The sequence below is a fragment of the Prionailurus viverrinus genome, chromosome E1, assembly GCF_022837055.1.
Source record: "Prionailurus viverrinus isolate Anna chromosome E1, UM_Priviv_1.0, whole genome shotgun sequence".
In the NCBI taxonomy this organism is placed as follows: domain Eukaryota; kingdom Metazoa; phylum Chordata; class Mammalia; order Carnivora; family Felidae; genus Prionailurus; species Prionailurus viverrinus.
The window spans coordinates 47,693,613-47,711,642 of record NC_062574.1 but is presented as its reverse complement, the minus strand read 5'-3'; the positions used below and the strand labels follow the sequence as shown (position 1 = coordinate 47,711,642).

Sequence of the window (18,030 nt, the reverse complement as noted above, 5' to 3'; positions counted from 1 at the left end):
GGCTTGGCCTGGGGGCAGCTGGCATTTCCTCAGTCCCCTGACAGACAGGATCACGCAGCAGGGAGACCCATAGGGACGAGCTTGGCCTTTCAAGACCAAGAGAAATGAGTTTAGAATTAGGAAACAGGTCTGTATGGCCTTGTTTATCTTCAGGGCAGTGGGTATGCACTCAACTGTTGTAAACAGGGTGGGACTATATTTGCATTTAGAAAATGCATTGTGCCTGTGGGGTGAACTCACTGGAAGGGGCGGGTCAAAACCGCTGGCAGTGGCGCGGGCAAGACTGAGGATGGCACTACCAGGCATGACAGTGAGGGGTCGTAAAAAAGTGACCCCACGGGACCTGATGCCAGACAGGGAGGGTCTTCACGTGTCAAGGAGGACCCCCAGGTTTCTGGCCTGGGCAAGTGGGTGGTGTCGTTCAGAAGACACCAGTGTCCATGAAACAGCCAAGTAGAGATGTTCCACAGACGTTGGGTTATAATGATACTTTACTCGGTCCCTGTACACGCTCTGTATCACTGTCTCTGGCATTAAGGTGTGACAGGTAGCTCACTTATCCCCTAACGTCAACGCCGCCCCCTCCCCCGCCACCCCGCAGGTCACAGTAGAGGGCTACACAGCTGTGTATCTGCTGGCCTTTTTCCCTTCACAATTATAAACAACCTCTCAAGATCATAACCCAGTTGCTTAATTCCGTTCCCTGTAGAGAGAGAAATGCTGGTGGAAAGTGACAATGACAGAAGATACTATCTGCTTGCGGTCGATACATGTGGGAATCCGTGCTAGGCCTTTCAAACAGTTAATTTACAAGCGACCCCATTCTTAGTGGGTTCTAGGGCACCCACATGCATGTTTCTCAAAAGTAAGAACGAGTGGAGAAATCCCGGCCGCCTGAGCAACGACCAGCAAGCCGCAAACCTCAGGGCCTGGAGACCCTGGGTGTCCGCATTCGCAGAGGGGCAAGCTATGGGTCTGCCGCCCCCTGGTGGCCGGCCGCGGGCAGGGGCCCGGACCGCGCGCAGCTCCGCCCCGCCGGCCACCCGGCACTTCCGGAGTCAGGGCGCAGGGCGCCCGCCGCCACCTCCGCACCGGAGGAGGGAGCGCTTGCCTCCGGGAAGGTGGAGTCTGGGGCCCGGGTGGGGGCGTGGCTTCCAGGACGCGAGCCCAGGGGCGGGGCCTCCGCCGTGCGCTCAGGCACTGCTCTGGCCACCTCTGCCGGGTCCCAGGGAAGATGGCGGCGCCCTGGTGGCGAGCCGCGCTGTATGGAAGTCGGAGGTGGCGGAGCTTCAGCACTGCGGGTGAGGGGTCTGAGGTGGGGGGCTCCTGGAGGTCCCCGTAAAGACCAAACCGCGGAGCTCGAGCCAGCGTCCGCCCCCGGCCTCACGTCCCGCACTCTGCCCGCAGCCGCCCTGAGTCGCCGGACCGCCCCTCTGGGGCCGATGCCCAACGAGGACATCGATGTGAGCAACCTGGAGCGGCTGGAGAAGTACCGAAGCTTCGACCGTTACCGGCGCCGGGCGGAGCAGGAGGCGCGGAACCCGCACTGGTGGCGGACGTACCGGGAGTACTTCTGCGAGGAGTCAGGTGCGCGGCGGCCGGAACCAAGATGAGGACGCAAGCGCTACTCCTTGGAGCCAGGGGAGCTTGGCTTCAAGATGTCTAGCGCTGATGGTCTGGAATACACATATATGATGGCTTTATCTTGTCATTCTCACCTGGTCCTTCTTTAGATGTTATATCATCTAAAGAAATGTCTCTTACAAAGGATATTAAGAGGCATCTGTAAAGTGGAGATGCAGGTCGTAGCAAAAATAGAGGCAGGAAGGGGCGCCTGGCTGGCTCAGTTGGTAGAGCATGCCATTCTTGATCTCAGGGTCTAGAGTTCAAGCCTCACGTTGGCCGTAGAGTTTCCATTAAAAAGCGGGAGGTGGGGGGTGGGGAGGTGGAGGCAGGGACGTCTTGGTTCGGTTGGTTAAGCGTCCCAACTCTTGATTTCGGCTCAGGTGATCTCATGGTTCATGGGTTCGACCCCCAGGTCGGACTCTCCTCTGGCAGCTTGGAACCTGCTTGGGATCCTCTCTTCCCCTCTCTCTGCCCCTCCCCTGCTCACACGCTCTGTCTCTATCTCAAAATAAATAAATAAACTCAAAAGAGGCAGGGAAAGGAGCAAAAAGCAGATTTTTATGGAGCCCTTCATTTTCCCCATCTCAGAGTGGCTTGCCTGAGCTTCGCTTTCCTCAGTGTAAAATAAAAGTTGTGTCTGTGTCACAAAATTGCTGTATTAAAGGATGCAGTCCATTGGAATTTTTTTAGAGAAATGCCATCTCTGACGAGAGTTCAGTGCATCTTCCTTATTGTTACCGTCTAACGTAAATGGAAAAAGGTATTGGATTGAAAGTCATTTGGGCCGGTGTTTTTCAAAGCATGTTCTGAGACCAGCAGCATAGGCACTACCTAGGTGCTTGTTAGGAAAGGAGAAATCTCCGGCCTCACATTGACCTGCTGATTCAGAATCTGAATTTTAACAAAACTTCCCAGGTGACTTGGATGGTGTGTCCATTAAAGCGTGAGAAGTGTGCTTCTTTAAGGCTTTATCTGGCTTCAGCTCATTATCCTACCAGGAACTCAGGTTCATGTCTGTGTCCAGGTGTGAACAGGCTTGAAGGTCATCCCAGCCATAATTGGGATGATCATCCACCTGCATTTCCCATGACCCAGGCAGTGTGACCTGGTTTAGGGATCAGAAAACGCAGTCTCAAGTTGAACCCACTTTGCTTAGCACCTGGACCCCGTTCGGGCCTGTGAAGCAGACTGCACAGTATTGATTGAGTTTCGTGAATTAAAGGGTAAAGCTTGGGCGAGTTGGAAGACTAGGCAGGGATAGGCAGCTTCACTGAGACTTGCTCCCACTTTCTCCAGTATGTATACCTTCCCTCCCCAGATCCCAAAGACAAGGTTGACATCGGGCTCCCTCCACCCAAGGTCAGCCGGACCCAACAGCTGCTGGAGCGGAAACGGGTCCTCCGGGAGCTGCGGGCCAACCCAGAGGAGGAGCGAGCCGCCCGCCTCCGCACAGGTAAGCTCCCCCCATGAGGGTAGGGGGGCCCCCCGAGTGCCCCCCCCCCCCGGCCCTGCATCCTAAGCAGCATCATTCCTTACCAGCTCGCATCCCACTGGAGGCGGTGCGGGCCGAGTGGGAGAGGACCTGTGGCCCCTATCATAAGCAGCGTCTGGCTGAGTACTACGGCCTCTATCGAGACCTGTTCCATGGTGCCACCTTCGTACCCCGCGTCCCCCTGCACGTGGCCTATGCCGTGGGGGAGGACGACTTGATGCCTGTATACCACGGCAACGAGATTACTCCAACAGAGGTACTGCTTATTTGTGCCCCTCCCCGCACCCTGTGGACAGACAGCCCACTGCAGGACCACAGACAGCTCCTTGCGGAAAGCACTTGCAGAGGCAGTTTTTATGGTGGTAAAGGGCACAAGCATGCCATCTACGTAGGCTGATTTGGGGCTTTGTTCTTTTCCCCCTTTTGATCCCCTGGTAAACACCACAATAATCACCAGAGAAGGAATATAAAATGAAAGAAAAAGAAGCCCTGTCTGGGCAGACTCCTGGCCCCCTGTCTTCGGAGTGCCCTCCTAGCCTCTGTCCGTTGATGTGAGGGCCGCCTTGTGGTTTGGATAGAGAGCGGATAGGCAACTCTGCAGGGTTCCTTCTACAAGCTTCTCTGCTGACCTGCCTCTCAAGGGACTGTCAAGGGTGTTTGAATCAGAGCGGGCTCTCCCTTCCCCCAAGCTCCCTCAGACTCCTGTCCTCCAGAAAGGTCTGTTTACCGCAGCTGGTCTATCCCTGATGGGGGTGACACCTTCCCTGTTGTCTCCCCGCCAGGCTGCCCAGGCCCCAGAGGTGACCTATGAGGCAGACAAGGGTTCCATATGGACACTGCTGCTCACCAATTTGGGTAGGTGTCTGGGGCTCACCAGGCCTCCTGCCTCCCTCGCCTCCCATGGGCCAGGGCTCGGGGGGGGGGGGGGGGGGTAGTAGGGGTGGGGCCGGGTGCTCGTGGGGCCCCTCAGTCAGTGGGCTCTGTTTGTGTACAGATGGACACCTGCTGGAGCCGGATGCTGAATACATCCACTGGCTGGTGTAAGTACCTGGGGGGGGGAATGGTCAGAGGCATGTGAGGGAGCCCTGGATCCTGGAAAGAGCTGCCCCTGAATTTTAGTCTCGGCTCCACCGAGGATTAACTGTGGACCTTTGGATTAACCTCCCACCGCAGGTGGCAGCCCCTCCCCTCTGCTCTCTGATGCCACCAAGAGCCCTGTGATCCACTCACTGGCTGAAGACAGGTCCAGAAGAAAAAGCAGGCATTAGGTCTTAGCTGTTGCCAACAGGCCTGTTGGTCTCCCTGAACTCATTTCCTGCTGTGTAAAACCAGGGTGATGCCACCCCATGCTTTAGCCTCCCTGAGGGGTTCTGTGACAATCAGATGCGAAAAGGACAGTGAGAGACCCCTGGCAGCTGGGGCTGCCCGAGCTGGGCTGCCTTTTGTTTTCTCAGTGGCCTTTGGCTCTGGGGCCAGGGGGGCAGAGGTCAGGCAGTTGACCCCAGCTTTGGGACTGATGGGTAATTGGGACCAGTACCCGGGAGGCTGGTTTCTACCATTTTTAGTTAACTGCAGTTACCAACGTGTACAGCAGGACCCTCCAGGGAGTTATATCTAGGGGAGGTATAGTAGCCATTGTGGTGCCAGAGCGGGCTCACACTGCCTGACAGACCCCAGAGCCTTCGGGAAACACAGGGACAGCCCAAAGATAGTGTGGCTGTCCAGCCCAAAAGGCCGTGGTGGCCCCACCGGCTCCCCATGGCCTATAAACAGGGCGCTAGACCTCATCCTCTTGTTGACCATCTCTAGGACTCTTGTCCTCAGCCTCTGAACCGCTACTGTTTCCAAGTGAGTGGTCCGTCCGCGGGTTCACAGAACTATGCCTCCTGCTTCACTGTTCGATGAAGGTCATGTTAGGGGGTGTCCTCCGAGGGAGTGATAGCACCTCTAGGGAGCACTCCAGCTGCCGCCTTTCTTGAGTGTCAGTTAATGGATCCTTTTCCTCCCACCAGAACCAACATCCCAGGCAACAGGGTGGCTGAAGGACAGGAGACGTGTCCGTACCTGCCCCCCTTCCCTGCCCGAGGCTCCGGCTTCCACCGTTTTGCTTTCCTGCTCTTCAAGCAGGACAAGCTAATTGACTTCTCTGGGGACACCCGGCCCTCACCCTGGTAATCTACACGTCCAGCCCCTCTCCCGGCCCCATTCCCTCTCGCCACCCAGGCCTCAGGCCACCTTCCCAGGAATGGTCTGCCCTGCTCAGTTCTCCTGTCTCTTACACTTGAGACGGGCAGAAGGGTAGTTGTGCAGACCATAAGGGGCTTCTCAGGATTGCCTGTGGGGCTGGAGGTGGGGTGTGGGGCTCTGATGCCTCATTCCCTGCTCTTAAATGCTCCCCATCTTCTTATAGCTATCAGCTTGCCCAAAGGACCTTCCACACTTTTGATTTCTACAAGAAACACCAGGAAGCCATGACACCGGCTGGCCTGGCCTTTTTCCAGTGCCGCTGGGATGATTCCGTCACCCACATCTTCCACCGGCTTCTGGGTAAGGCCAGAGTGGGCTAGGGGTGGGGGCTGGGGGGGGTGCGGTGGCCTGAGCTCACAGACCTCTCCTGACCTGCCAGGGAGTAGTGCCTTTCAGGAGGGCCACCTTGGGTGGGCTGGCTGGGCAGTCCCGGGTTAGCAGACAAGGGGAAGGGGCTCAGGCTTGCCTCAGTCCACACCCACACTCCCTCTTCCCGCAGACATGCGGGAGCCAGTGTTTGAGTTTGTGCGGCCACCCCCTTACCACCCCAAGCAGAAGCGCTTCCCCCACCGGCAGCCCCTGCGCTACCTGGACCGGTACAGGGACAGTCACGAACCCACCTACGGTATCTACTAAGTGATCAGAGTGCCACCCACCCCAGAAAGTGGACTAAGCCTCTCAGGCTCCACCAGCAGGAACAATAAAGACACAGTGCCACAGGGCCAGCTTCTGGGTCCTGCTTGAGGCAGCTCCTCTGTGGCCCTGCCAGCAGGCCCAGGGTTTGGGAGTGAAGAGAGCTCTCCGAAGATGGTAGCAGGGGTGGGACATGTGAATAAAGATGATTTTTTTTTAAGTTTGTTTATTTATTTTGAGGGGGGAGGGGCACAGAGCCCAACACTGGCATCGAACTCGAACTGTAAGATCATGACCTAAGCTGAAATCAAGAGTCAGACTGTTAACCGGCTGAGCCCCCCAGGTGCCCCAAAGATGATTTTTGCCATAGCTCGTCTGAGTCTGTGTTCGGGAGCAGCCAGCGCTCCCTCCTCCAACCCCACGATGGATTTGTCATGCTTCACGAATGGAAAGAGAACTGCCTCCCGCCTCAGGAGGTGGCCCCTCACCTCCACCTCCCGAGGGTGTCGGGCCCTGAGATCGAGTGGCCAGAGACAGGTACAGAAGGCAGGCAGTGGGGCTTGGTTGCTCCCACAGGCCTCTTGAAAGAGCTTTGCCAGCCCCAAGCATTGTCCCCTTGCCGTTGAATTCACAGTACAGGGGCAGACCCTGGCATCGGCTACTCTGGCACACCCCTGCTTGGGGCCCAGAAAGCCCGTGCAGCCTCACTGGCTGGTTACAGTATTATTTCTCCTAAGTAGCCAGTCAGGAGGACACCAGTGCACCTTTTCCGGGAAGAGGAGCTTCATGTATTACAGAAGACCTAATGCTTGCTGCATTGCGGTGAGCGGGCATCCTGCCTCAAAACTAAGCCAGGTTGGTTAGAGAAACCAGAAGTAATCCTCCTCCAGCTCACGCTGGGCCAGCACACTGCCCCAGGGCAGGTGGGTCAGAGCCAGGACCCCTCTCCTGTGCTCAGCTGCAGGGGGACCTCTATAAAAAGGGAGCTCTTCTTCCAGAAGAGCTTGCATCTGCAAACAAGGAACTCCCCAGCAGGGGACCCACACGGAGAGAGGATTCCAAGGCCAGCTGAAGGTTGCTTTGGGTTTCCACTAAAAGGGGGTATGAAAAAAACACTGTGGATTGGTCTGTGTTGGTGACCAGAAATTTCCACCTCGCTGTTTACTTTAAAAGAACCAAAATTTGGCGTGGCCTAGAGAAAGGAGATACCCCAATCTGGCAAATGCCTGAAACTCCGCCCAAGGAAAAGGGCAGCAGAACACCTCCCATCAGGAGAGAGCCTGTGTGCCCAGTGCTCTTACTGCCAGGCACAACCCCGCGCAGCCTCATTTAATCGCCAAAGCTGCTGGGAAGTAGCTGCTGTTCAGGTTTTCAGATGGGCCCGTAAGGGGTTCCGTGGTGACCCTCAGGCAGGAGGAGCGTCCCAAGCCCAACGGGGTTCCCAAAAGTTCTTGTCTCTGTAGGTGGGGGCCGCTCCCCAACACCACCCTCCTCCCCCCCCCAGGAGCTGCTTAACGAGGGTTTGGAGCAACGGGATGGAGTTCCCAGGGTGGAACCACCGGGAGCCGGAGCCCAACTCCCACCTGGGGTGACTCGGAGCCTCGACAGAAGGGAGGAGGCCGGTGCGGCGACGGCCGAGGCGCGGCTGGCACGGGAGGCGACGGTCGCGGGGCGTCCCGGCTCCTCCCCGCCGCACCCAGGCCCTGCGCTGCCCGCCCCCTCGCCGAGGCCCCGCCCCCTCGCCGAGGCCCCATCCCTGCCGGCTCTACGAGGCGCCGCCACCGCCATGGACGCCCAGAAGCTGGAAGACAAGCTGACCTGCGCCATCTGCCTGGAGCTCTACCTGGAGCCGGTGACGCTGCCCTGCGGCCACAACTTCTGCGGGGACTGCATCCGGGACTGGTGGGGCTGCCGCGACAGGGCGTGCCCCGAGTGCCGGGAGCACTTCCCCGACGGCGCCGAGCTGCGCCGCAATGTGGCCCTCACCGGCGTGCTCGAGTTGATGCGCGCCGGGCCTGCCCCGGCTCCCGATCCCGACCCCGCTCCGGCTCTCGGCCCCGACCCCGCCCCGGCCCCCGGCTCCGGGCCGGGCGCGCGCTGTCTCCGGCACGGGCAGCCCCTCGAGCTCTTCTGTCGCACGGAGGGTCGCTGCGTGTGCAGCGCATGCACCGTGAACGAGTGTCGCCTCCACGAGCGGGCGCTGCTGGACACTGAGCGTCGGGAACGCGAGGTGACACCGGAGTGCCCTGCCCTGTCTTTAGGCGCCTAGGCTGGGGCGGACAGCTTAAGCAGGAGGCGGCTTTGGGATGTTTGTGGTCCCGGATAGAAGGAGAAAACAGGTGCTTGAAATAGAGATTTCGGAGCTGGTGACAGGCCCAGGGTGAGGCCCCAGGACTGAGTGGCTGAAACGGAGTGAAGAAAGTGGTGAGGACGCCAAGGGTCCAAGCGCTGGAGTGTTGGAGGATAAACCCTGTGGCTGCTGAAGTCACAGAGAATAGAATGCTCCTGCTGAGGCTCTGAGCTCGGAAGTTTGCAGTGAAGGCCAGCAGATGACAACAAGGAGGGAGTGGCAGGTGGTACCACCAGGTGGCACACACATGCCTAAGGGACCATGTTTTGCTAGAGGGAAGTGATGCGGGGTGTGAGAAGGACAGATGCCCGTCCCTGGGGGAGACTCAGGTGGAACCAGAAGAGGTCCCCCCCCCCCTTTCTGCATGCAGCATATGATGGAACGCTGGAGGCCAAGGGGCCTGGACAAAGACACAGGCATCGGGCTTAGGAAGATCTGATGGCTTTGGCCAAATTATCAATTTCCGTGTCCCATTTCCTCATCTTTGAAGTGGGGATCATGATGGTTCCTGCCTCATGAAGTGTGGCCAAGAGAAGGAGAAGCAAGACAGGCTCTTGAGCAAGGGCAGGGAATGGTGCTTTGTCCCGTTTTCAGGAAAGCACGATGTTCTACCCTCAAGGGTACCAGAGGAGTCGCAAATAGGGGTGCCCTCTTCCCCTCATGCCCAGAGCTGGGGCTGAGGACTGGCCGGTATTTGGAGGAACCTGCCTCGTGCATGCACTACACCACCCACTTCCCAATTAGCTTTGGTGCTTTGAGCTGAAGCCAGAAGTACCGCTCCCACCATTTATTGCCTGGGGGTAGTGCGGGGTGGGTTTACAGCCCAGAGACAGTGGGTGCTCTGCCCCAGGTTGCTCAGCTTGCAAGAGGGACTGGAGGTCAGGTGTAAAGCCAAAGGCCTCTGCTCTGCCTGTGTACCTCCCTGTTCCAGGTTGGGAACGGGCTTTGTCCAGATCTCCCTGGGACACTAACCCAGTTCACCCGGGGTGCTGAGACCGAGGCTGGTGCTCTGTGTGCTGGCCCACTGGTCTGCCTTGCTGGGGGTGGCCCTGGGAGGGGACGCCCCGCATCTACAGATGTTTGTTTACTAACTGGCTTCTTCTTGTCACTTGTTCCCACTGTGGGCACCACAGGCCCAGCTGAGAGCCATGCTGGAGGTCACCCAGCAGCAGGCCACCGAGGCTGAGAGCCAGCTAAAGGAATTGCAAGAGCAAAGCAGCCAGATCCAGGTACGAGGCCCGTCTGTTCTACCTCACTACCTCCTCATGCCGTGCCCTTCAGGCAGCCACCAATGGATCCCTGGGACACTGGGTAGCAGGTGCGAGCTACCTTGGAAATGCCTCCTGGCAGCAGGGAGGGAGGGGCTGAGCGGGGGTGGGGGGGGGAAGAACGGTTCCAGGGGCCCTGGCTCCCCACACCACCCCGCAGTCCAGGGGGCAGCCTTGGCCCCAGCCACCCTAGGCGACTCCTTTGCCCACTCAGAGCTCGGCCTGCACCCTGGCCTCCGTAGTCTCCAGCAAATTCAGCTGCCTGCTGCAGGCCCTGGAGATGCGGCGGACCTTGGCACTGACGGACATCGAGGTGGCCAAGACACAGGCACTAACACAGGCCCAGGATGAAGAACGGCGACTGCGGGGCCACCTGGAAGCCCTGGCTCACTACGACCGCAGGGTCCGGGACCTCCTGGAGCAGTTGGATGACCAGACCTTCCTCCAGGTACCGGATCTCGGGGCGACAGGTGCACCTCGTGTACAGGTTGCTGGCTGACCCTGCACAGGTCGACCAGCGACCCTGCACCTCGTGCACAGGCTTACTGCAACTGTCCCTGGGGCTCAGGAATCACAGCTCCTGGCACCCCCAGGCCCTCTTAGGCCCCTGGCTCCTCTGCAGTGGGACGAAGAGCAGCAGCTGGCTGGCGTGGAGTCACTGAGCCGGCTGTATGGTCTCCTCCTGGATGAGGGGAGCCACCCCAGGGCACCGGCTGAGGCTGCTGATTTGGGCCCCGTGGGTAAGGCTGACCCCAGATCTCTCTCTACCCCTCCGGGCCCAGCTGGCCCTCCCACAGCCGGTGGGAGTGGGGTCAGGACCCTGCCCCCCATGAGCTCTCTCCCCGTCACTGCCCTAACACTTCTTTGCCTCCTAGAGGCCCCAGGTCCCCTGGCACCAGTCCCAAGCCCGGTTTGCCCACTGAGGAGGAAACTCTGGCAGAGTAAGGAGACCGGCACGGGTGTGTGTGCATAGGCGTGTGTGCGTTGTGCAACCGTGTGTACACCACGTGAGTACACGCGAGCATGTGTGCACGTCTGTGTGAGTACGTGGAGGGGGCACGTGCTGTGACTGCCCTGTCCAGGGTGTCTGTTCTCTGCCCTTCCTTGGGTCTGTGGCCACCACACACACATGTCGTAGGATATAAACTTCTTACATGTGGAGCCAATACAGGGATACGGAGATTTCTGGGCATGCAAACCTGGGATCAGTTATGATTCTTCCACTTGTTACCAAGTTAGGTTACTTCCGGGAGCCTCAGTTTCTTCATCTTTGAAATGAGGTGGATAGAAGTTTCCACCCAGGGCTGTGGCGAAGACAGACTCCCGCTCTGGTGCCCAGTGCCTGCTCCGCTGGCTGTGTGCCTGGCAGACGCTTGGTGTGCATTGGGGAAGCTTCAGTTGCCATTTCTCCCTCCGGGGACAGAATGGCAGATAGACACCTACCCGCTCACCTCCCATCCATCTGTCCCTGACAGATTATCGCAATCTGACCTTCGACCCAGACAGCGCCAATTGCCACCTCTACCTGTCTCAGCAGGGCCAGCAGGTAAAGCACCGTCACAAGCCCCGGGACCTGGCCGGGCCACACAGCTTCCAGCTCTGGCAGGTGCAATGTGCCCAGAGCTTCCGGAACGGTCGACACTACTGGGAGGTGCGCACGTCTAATCACTCAGTGACACTGGGCGTCGCCTATCCAGAACTTTCACGGCACAAGCAGGGGCCCCACACAGACAACATTGGGCGTGGGCCTAGCTCCTGGGGGCTCTGTGTTCAGGAGGACAGGGCCCAGGCCTGGCACAACGGGGAGGCCCGGCGCCTCCCAGGGGTGTCCGGGCGGCTCCTGGGCATGGATTTGGACCTGGCCTCTGGCCGCCTCACCTTCTACAGCCTGGAGCCCAAGGCCCAGCCCCTACATACCTTCCACGCCATTTTCACCCAGCCCCTCTACCCCGTCTTCTGGCTCCTGGAGGGTAGGACTTTGACCCTGTGCCACCGGCCTGAGGCCAAGCTCCCTCCGGGACTCCAGGAAGAGGCCGCGGGGCCCAGCTGAGGTGCTGCCCGGGCCTCAGAGGCTAGTGTGGCGCCCATGGGCCCCTGTTCCTGCTGGAGAGTGTGTGCGGTCCGGACCTCGCCGCACAGGAGGCACAACAACACACTTCGCTGCAGCTCACCTCCCTTGAATGTCATGTAGACCAAAGGGACGGGGCCTGGGGTGGGAAGCAAAGCACAACCAATTCCTGGAGAAAACCTAGAGAAAAGCGATTTTTACCTCCTTCTCTCTCTTCTCGTAACATTTTGGCATATCTTAGTCTCTTTGGTATATCCTTGTGATTACATTTTGTAAACAATTGAGGTGGGATTTTTTTTGCCTTTTTTACTCAGCACAAGCATTTTTCACGGTATTAAAATTTTTCCCTGAATGATTACCATATAAATAGTCTTTGTAATTTTTCTATTTTATTTTATTTTTTAATGTTTGTTTGTTTATTTATTTATTAGCGTTTATTTATTTTTGAGACAGAGAGAGACAGAGCATGAACGGGGGAGGGTCAGAGAGAGAGAGAGACACAGAATCTGAAACAGGCTCCAGGCTCTGAGGTGTCAGCACAGAGCCTGACGCAGGGCTTGAACTCATGGACCTCAAGATCATGACCTGAGCCGAAGTCGGACGCTTAACTGCCTGAGCCACCCAGGCGCCCCTAATGTTTATTTATTTTTGAGACAGAGACAGAGCATGAACGGGGGAGGGTCAGAGAGCGAGGGAGACACAGAATCCGAAGCAGCCTCCAGTCTCCGAGCTGTCAGCACAGGGCCCAACGCGGGGCTCGAGCCTGTGATCTGCAAGATCATGACCTGAGCCGAAGTCGGATGCTCAACCGACGGAGCCACCCAGGTGCCCCTCCACTTCTCTTATTAAAGACCTATATTAGCATGGTTTCGGCTTTCTTCAGTTACCTGAAAACAGGTACTAAGGGAGGTTTTTCATACAGCAAAGTGGCAGAACCTCAAGTTTGCGAAAGCCAGGGGTAGTCTGCCGCGTGCCGTTTCCGCCCGTGAACAATTTCGTGAGAATGCTCTGCTTTTGGGTAGCCCCGGGGAACCTGTATGGGACATTCATGTTGTTTTATTTGGGGCTGTAAAAATTTGGCCACGGTGAATATTTTTGAGCAGGAAGCTTTGGCCATATCCATGGCTACGAATGTAGGCTAAATTCTCAGTGGAGTTCCTCAAGGGAAAAATAACTAGCACTGGAAGATTTTCTTTTTATACAGAAGGCCAAAATGTATCAACCTGGAGTCAGGCCGACTATTCCCTCCTCGCCCCCGCCATCTGGGCGCAGCCTCAGCCCCCGTCATCCCAACACAGGGTGTGGGGATTAAGCGCACTGATACGTATAGGCAACAGAACAGTGCTGGCTTCCTTTGCTTCTGTTTTTCCTACTCAGAAGATGCTTCCCCGCAGGATCCCTGGACATTTATTTGTTTGTGTTTCTGGAAGTAGGGTTGCTGGGACCTAAGGCAACTGTCATTTTATTACTTAAAACATTCTGCTTCTTGATCTGGGTGGTGGTTACAAGGATGTTTGCTTTTCACTTCTTATGCTGTGCATATATGTTTCATATGCTCGTGTGTAAATATTTCACAATAAAAATTTTTTAAGGATAACACATGCCAAAACACATACTCCAAAAAAATACAAAATATTTCTGTATTTGTAAAAATTAGATCTCCCTCCTACCTTGTAACCTGATGCCAGCTGCTGCGAGGGTCGCACACTCCATCGTGCAGCTGCTTCCCCAGCCTGTGGCTCCCTGTTCAAGGGCAGGGCCAGGCTTCTGATTGGTACAACCTGGGCAAGGGGCTTCTAGTGAGACTCCTACGTTGGGGACTTGCCAAACATGAGGGGGGCGCTTTCGCACTGGGCAGCCTGACAGGAATGACACCAGGCGGTCACCTTGCTGTACGGCGGGGTTGACAGATGCTAAGAGACCCAGCAGAAGAGGAAGCAGGATTGGGCTGGCCAAGTGGCTGGCATCACCGGCTGCCGCCTCCCTCCCCCCCCCCCCCCCCGTCCCCCTACCTTGTACAGATTGTAACCATCCTCCCCCCACCCCCACCCCCACAACCAAAAGCCCCAGCACGTGTGTCGATGGGCTGTGTCCACACTCTGAGAAGGTGAGAGAAAGGAAGAACGGCCCCCTTCCGTTTCTGTGGGGGAAGTGTTTGGGGTCTTTATTCTATGATACTACTTTTTATCAGGTTGTTAGTTCTTTCCATGTTGTTCCTTGGGAGTGTTCTTTATTGTGACTTAACCTTTATTTACATACAATGAGCTGCCGCTGCCATTTTTGAAGACTGTGCTTCCCTAGGAGGTGTGGGGCAAGCATTTACGAATCTGTTGGAAAGCTGCTTCCAATGGAGTTCCCTTGGTCCATGTGATTCTGGCGGAAGTCTGTCTCCTCTCCAGGAAAAATGCATTGGGAGAGAGGGAAAAGAGCACGGACTTTGGGGTGTAACGTTTGTAAAGGGGACACGTTTGATTAGCCTGTGGGTTTTTCCAGCATATGTGCCCCACGCCTCCAGTTTCTGGGCTCCTGTGAGGCAGAATCAGGAGGATGGGCACATAAGCAGAAAGGGGCAGGGCAGGGGGACAGGAGAGATTTTTAAAAGACCAGGGCCTTCGGTGCCAGGAGAGTTGAGGGAGTCAGATTGGGGGCTGCTCACCCTCAGGCAGGAAGGGATGGGAGGGAGCAGCATGGTAACATGGGATTAGCAGCTAGAAGACAATGGAGCCAGGCTTTCTGAGGGCAAAGGATTTCCCGTTCCAGAATTCCATACCCATCCAAACTGTCTGTCAGTGTCAAAGCTTGAGCAAAGACCTTAGCAGGCACTTTCACATCTATTCTCAGGAAGCCCCCAGGACGTGTACTTTCCAAAAATAAAGAGGTAAATCAATGAAAGGGATAGAAGACCTGGGACCCAAGCAACAAAGAATTCAACACAAAAGAGAAGTGATAAAGAATTTAAGTCTCCAGAAACTGGAGCACAAACATGCACGCAGATGTTCAAGGCCTGTGAGCATGTGCTTTACGGATGAGGAGGCAAATGCTAAAAGTAACAGGTAAAAGTTGACACTGGTGGTCTGTGGGAGCAAGAATGTGCAGCAGGTGGGACACAGAAGTCCCAGCTTTTGTTATAAGCCTCATTAAATTGCTTGTCAAATTTTCTCTATTTTGAAATAAATACAAATTAAACATTTTCAAGTACATCAGAACCATTAAGTGCAACCGTGGGACATGGCGTGGATCCCGTTTCAATTTCATAGATGCAAAGCCAGGCTAGGAATGACTAGCTAATTACTCCCATTTGTAATGACTGCTTTTGCTCATTTGTTTTTGTTTCTGTTTGACCTTTTTTTTTTTTTCCTTCCAAGCAATACTGCAGCCTGATAAACGGGTTCATATACGAGGTTTAGGATTATTTTCAGGTTGCACTTTCTGGGTTTCAATCCTGCCTGCTCCACGGGACTGGCTATATGACCTCTGGCAAGATGTGTAACCTGTCGGAATTCCATTTCCCCTTCTTCGTGACATAGTTCTCGCAAAGGCAGAGTGAGATGCAGGTGTGAACACGCTCCTGCAGACCTCAAAAGTGCCAGTTACCTTTTCCCCTTAAGAGCCAATTCATTTCAAAAAGAATGAATACGTGGGGCAAACTTAAAGCTTCAATAATGGAAATGAAATATTCAAACACCACCATCTTGACAAATCACATCTCTCCGCTTTCCTAGGGAAGCAGATCTTCCTGAACAGGCTCGGGGGTGGGAAGCAGAACGTTAGCTGGGACTTGTCCATATACACTCCCAGCGGCACCCCTCACTCCTCCAGAACCAGGCGGGTCTGTGGACTCGGCAAGCCCAGGCAGCCCGGCCGCCAAGCCCTGGAGCAGGGTGGCGCGGATGCCTGAGCCTCCAAACTGTTCCTGGGTCTTGGCAAACAAGCGGCAGTCATGATCAAGCAGGGATCCGTGTGGAAACCAACGTATGGAACTCATTACCCGCCTTCCTGCCAAACTGGGCACACCCAGGCCGGTTCCCTCTGCTACTCCTCTGCTGGAAGATCTCTTCCCACCCTAGTTGTCGCACGGCCGAGTCCTAGCGACCCATGAAAGCCCAGCTCAGATGCCACTTCCTCCACACGGGCCTCCGTGAGCTCCGCCTTCCTGTGAGTCCCCCAGGATTGCACCCCTCTTTGAACATTTCATAGATCTTAGTTTTCTTCTCTCCTTCCGGGAAAGATGTAAGGAGGCTCTGCATAGCATCTTTCTAAACTAGACATTCATAAACTGGGGGTCTTGGTGAGAAAATTCTCCGTATTTTCACCATTCTCTAAACTGAAATTTAGCATTTCTTGCTATTACGAATGGAGAGAACAGACCATAGTGGAATTAACAGTATCCGTGACTTGCCACCAATAGAAACAGCAAATATTTTCGTAGCACATCATGTGGTGGCAGAGAACCTTAAATATCACTTCTGTTCATCACTATTTGAAATATATATGTTAATTGTTAGGCCTCCATCAGATGTTGTCATTTATTGTGTTAAAGAAACACATATACAACTTTAACACACATTTGGGGTTTGGGGTTTTTTTTTAGTTTGTTTTTTTATTTTGAGAGAGAGACAGCATGAGCAGGGGTGGGGCAGAGAGAGAGAGAGAGAGAGAGAGAGAGAGAGAATCCCAAGCAGGCTCCACACTGTCAGCACTGAGTTCAATGCGGGGCTCAAACTCACAAAACTGTGAGATCATGACTTGAGCCAAAATCAAGAGTCGTTCGCTTAGCCAACTGAGCCACCCAGGCACCCCACAAATTAACTTTCTTATTGTACGTATACTTCAGTGTAATTGATTTCCATGAACTCCTATGCATTTTTAAAAGCATTACTTTGGAGGGGCGGCTGGGTGGTTCAGTCAGTTAAGCGTCTGACACCTGCTCAGGTCATGATCTCACAGTTCGTGGGTTCGAGCCCCGCATCGGGCTCTGTGCTGACAGCTCAGAGCCTGGAGCCTGCTTCAGATCCTGTGTCTTCCTCTCTCTCTGCTCCTCCCCCACTCACGCTGTGTCTCTCTCTCACAAAAATGAATAAACATTTAAAAAAAATTTTTTTTAAGCATTAGTTTGGAAAGGGCTGCACCAGGCTTCGAGAGGGGCCCTGGCATGATGAGAAAGGTTAAGCCCCACTTCTGAATGGAATGCCCCTCACCCCTTTATTCCTTCCACTTTGGACTCTTGCCAACAGGGAGCCTGGTGGGACAGTAGGAAGAATTGTCTCAATTATTATATATGTATATATATTTTTTTTTTTGAGAGAGAGAGAGAGAGAGAGAGAGAGAGAGAGAGAGGGCACAAGTCGAGGGAGAGAGGCAGAGAGAGAGAGAGAGAATCCCAAGCAGGCACCATACTGTCAGCACAGAGCCTGGCCCAAAGCTCGATCCCACAACTGTGAGATCATGACCTGAGCCGAAATCAAGAGTCAGATGCTTAACCAACTGAGCCACAGGCACCCTCAATTATTTTTAATGAACTTTACATTTTAGGATAGTTGTAAGTTTACTAAAAAGTTGCAAAGGTTGAACTCAGAGTTCCCAAATACCTCACTCCCAATTTCCCCTTTTATTGACATCTTACATGACTATGGTGCATTTGTCATAATTAAGAGCCAATATTGATACATTTTATTAACTATATTCCATAATTTATTCAAATCCCTTTAAGTTTTCCCTAATGTCCTTTTTGTCTCTCAGGAGTGCATCCAGAATACACATAATATTTACTCATCACATCTCCTTAGGCTCCTCATGGCTAGGACAGTTTCTCAGACTTCGACCTTTCCCCATTTTTGGTTTGTTTTTGCCCTTTTTTGATGATCTTGAAGGTTTCGAGGAGTATTGGTTAGGTATGCTGTAGACTGTCCCTCCACTGGGATTTGTGTGATGTTTTAATCACGATCGGACTGGGTTATGGGTTTTGGGGAGAAAGACCATATCATCAAGGGTACTTACTATCACTATGACTTATCACCATTGGTGGTGACCTTGATCACCTAACGAGGTCACGCTCACCAGGCTTCACTACTGTAAAGTGACTCTTTTGCTCCCTTCGAAAAAAAGTCACTATGCCCAGCCCACACTTGAGTGGGAAGCTACACTCCATGTTGGAGTATCTACAAAAATTATTTAGAATTCTGAATGGGAAATCTGTCTATGCTCCCCCATTCATTCACCCAGTCATTTATTTATATCAGTATGAACTCATGGATGTTTATTTTATACTTTGGGTTATAAGCCAGTGCTACTTTAATTTGTTGCCGTTTTATTTAAAACACTATGAAGCGCACGGCTGGATGAGTCT

The 18,030-nt window shown here is 54.5% G+C and overlaps 2 protein-coding genes across 6 annotated transcripts; both read left to right on the top strand.

Moving 5' to 3' along the window:
• Positions 1-1,150: 1,150 nt before the first annotated feature.
• Positions 1,151-6,218, top strand: MRPL38 (mitochondrial ribosomal protein L38). The gene is made up of 9 exons (XM_047833567.1): positions 1,151-1,301; positions 1,408-1,587; positions 2,945-3,079; positions 3,166-3,374; positions 3,901-3,973; positions 4,113-4,158; positions 5,131-5,289; positions 5,529-5,665; positions 5,865-6,218. The coding sequence occupies exons 1-9, from the start codon at positions 1,235-1,237 to the stop codon at positions 5,999-6,001; spliced, it is 1,143 nt and encodes a 380-aa protein (XP_047689523.1). The 5' UTR covers positions 1,151-1,234; the 3' UTR covers positions 6,002-6,218.
• Positions 6,219-7,355: 1,137 nt separating this feature from the next.
• On the top strand, positions 7,356-12,081 carry TRIM65 (tripartite motif containing 65). 5 transcript variants are annotated; one of them, XM_047833564.1, is made up of 6 exons: positions 7,363-8,228; positions 9,482-9,577; positions 9,831-10,064; positions 10,185-10,356; positions 10,492-10,557; positions 11,092-12,078. In XM_047833564.1, exons 1-6 carry the CDS (start codon positions 7,785-7,787, stop codon positions 11,664-11,666), a joined length of 1,587 nt encoding a protein of 528 aa, XP_047689520.1. In that variant the 5' UTR covers positions 7,363-7,784; the 3' UTR covers positions 11,667-12,078. The 5 variants fall into 5 exon arrangements, with proteins under 5 accessions (XP_047689518.1, XP_047689521.1, XP_047689517.1 ...); XM_047833562.1 differs by having other exon boundaries at positions 7,356-8,228; positions 9,888-10,064; positions 10,185-10,557; positions 11,092-12,081; XM_047833565.1 differs by lacking the exon at positions 10,492-10,557 and having other exon boundaries at positions 7,360-8,228; positions 11,092-12,079.
• The last annotated feature ends 5,949 nt before the right edge of the window (positions 12,082-18,030 follow it).

Bases quoted from the DNA above. Each gene is read 5' to 3' on its own strand.
- MRPL38 (XM_047833567.1), top strand. From the start codon at position 1,235: ATGGCGGCGCCCTGGTGGCGAGCCGCGCTGTATGGAAGTCGGAGGTGG. The intron at 3,974-4,112 runs GTAGGTGTCTGG...GTTTGTGTACAG, and splicing joins ACTGCTGCTCACCAATTTGG to ATGGACACCTGCTGGAGCCG. The intron at 5,666-5,864 runs GTAAGGCCAGAG...CTCTTCCCGCAG, and splicing joins CATCTTCCACCGGCTTCTGG to ACATGCGGGAGCCAGTGTTT.
- TRIM65 (XM_047833561.1), top strand. From the start codon at position 7,785: ATGGACGCCCAGAAGCTGGAAGACAAGCTGACCTGCGCCATCTGCCTG. The intron at 9,578-9,830 runs GTACGAGGCCCG...TTGCCCACTCAG, and splicing joins AGCAAAGCAGCCAGATCCAG to AGCTCGGCCTGCACCCTGGC. The intron at 10,065-10,184 runs GTACCGGATCTC...CCTGGGGCTCAG, and splicing joins ATGACCAGACCTTCCTCCAG to GAATCACAGCTCCTGGCACC.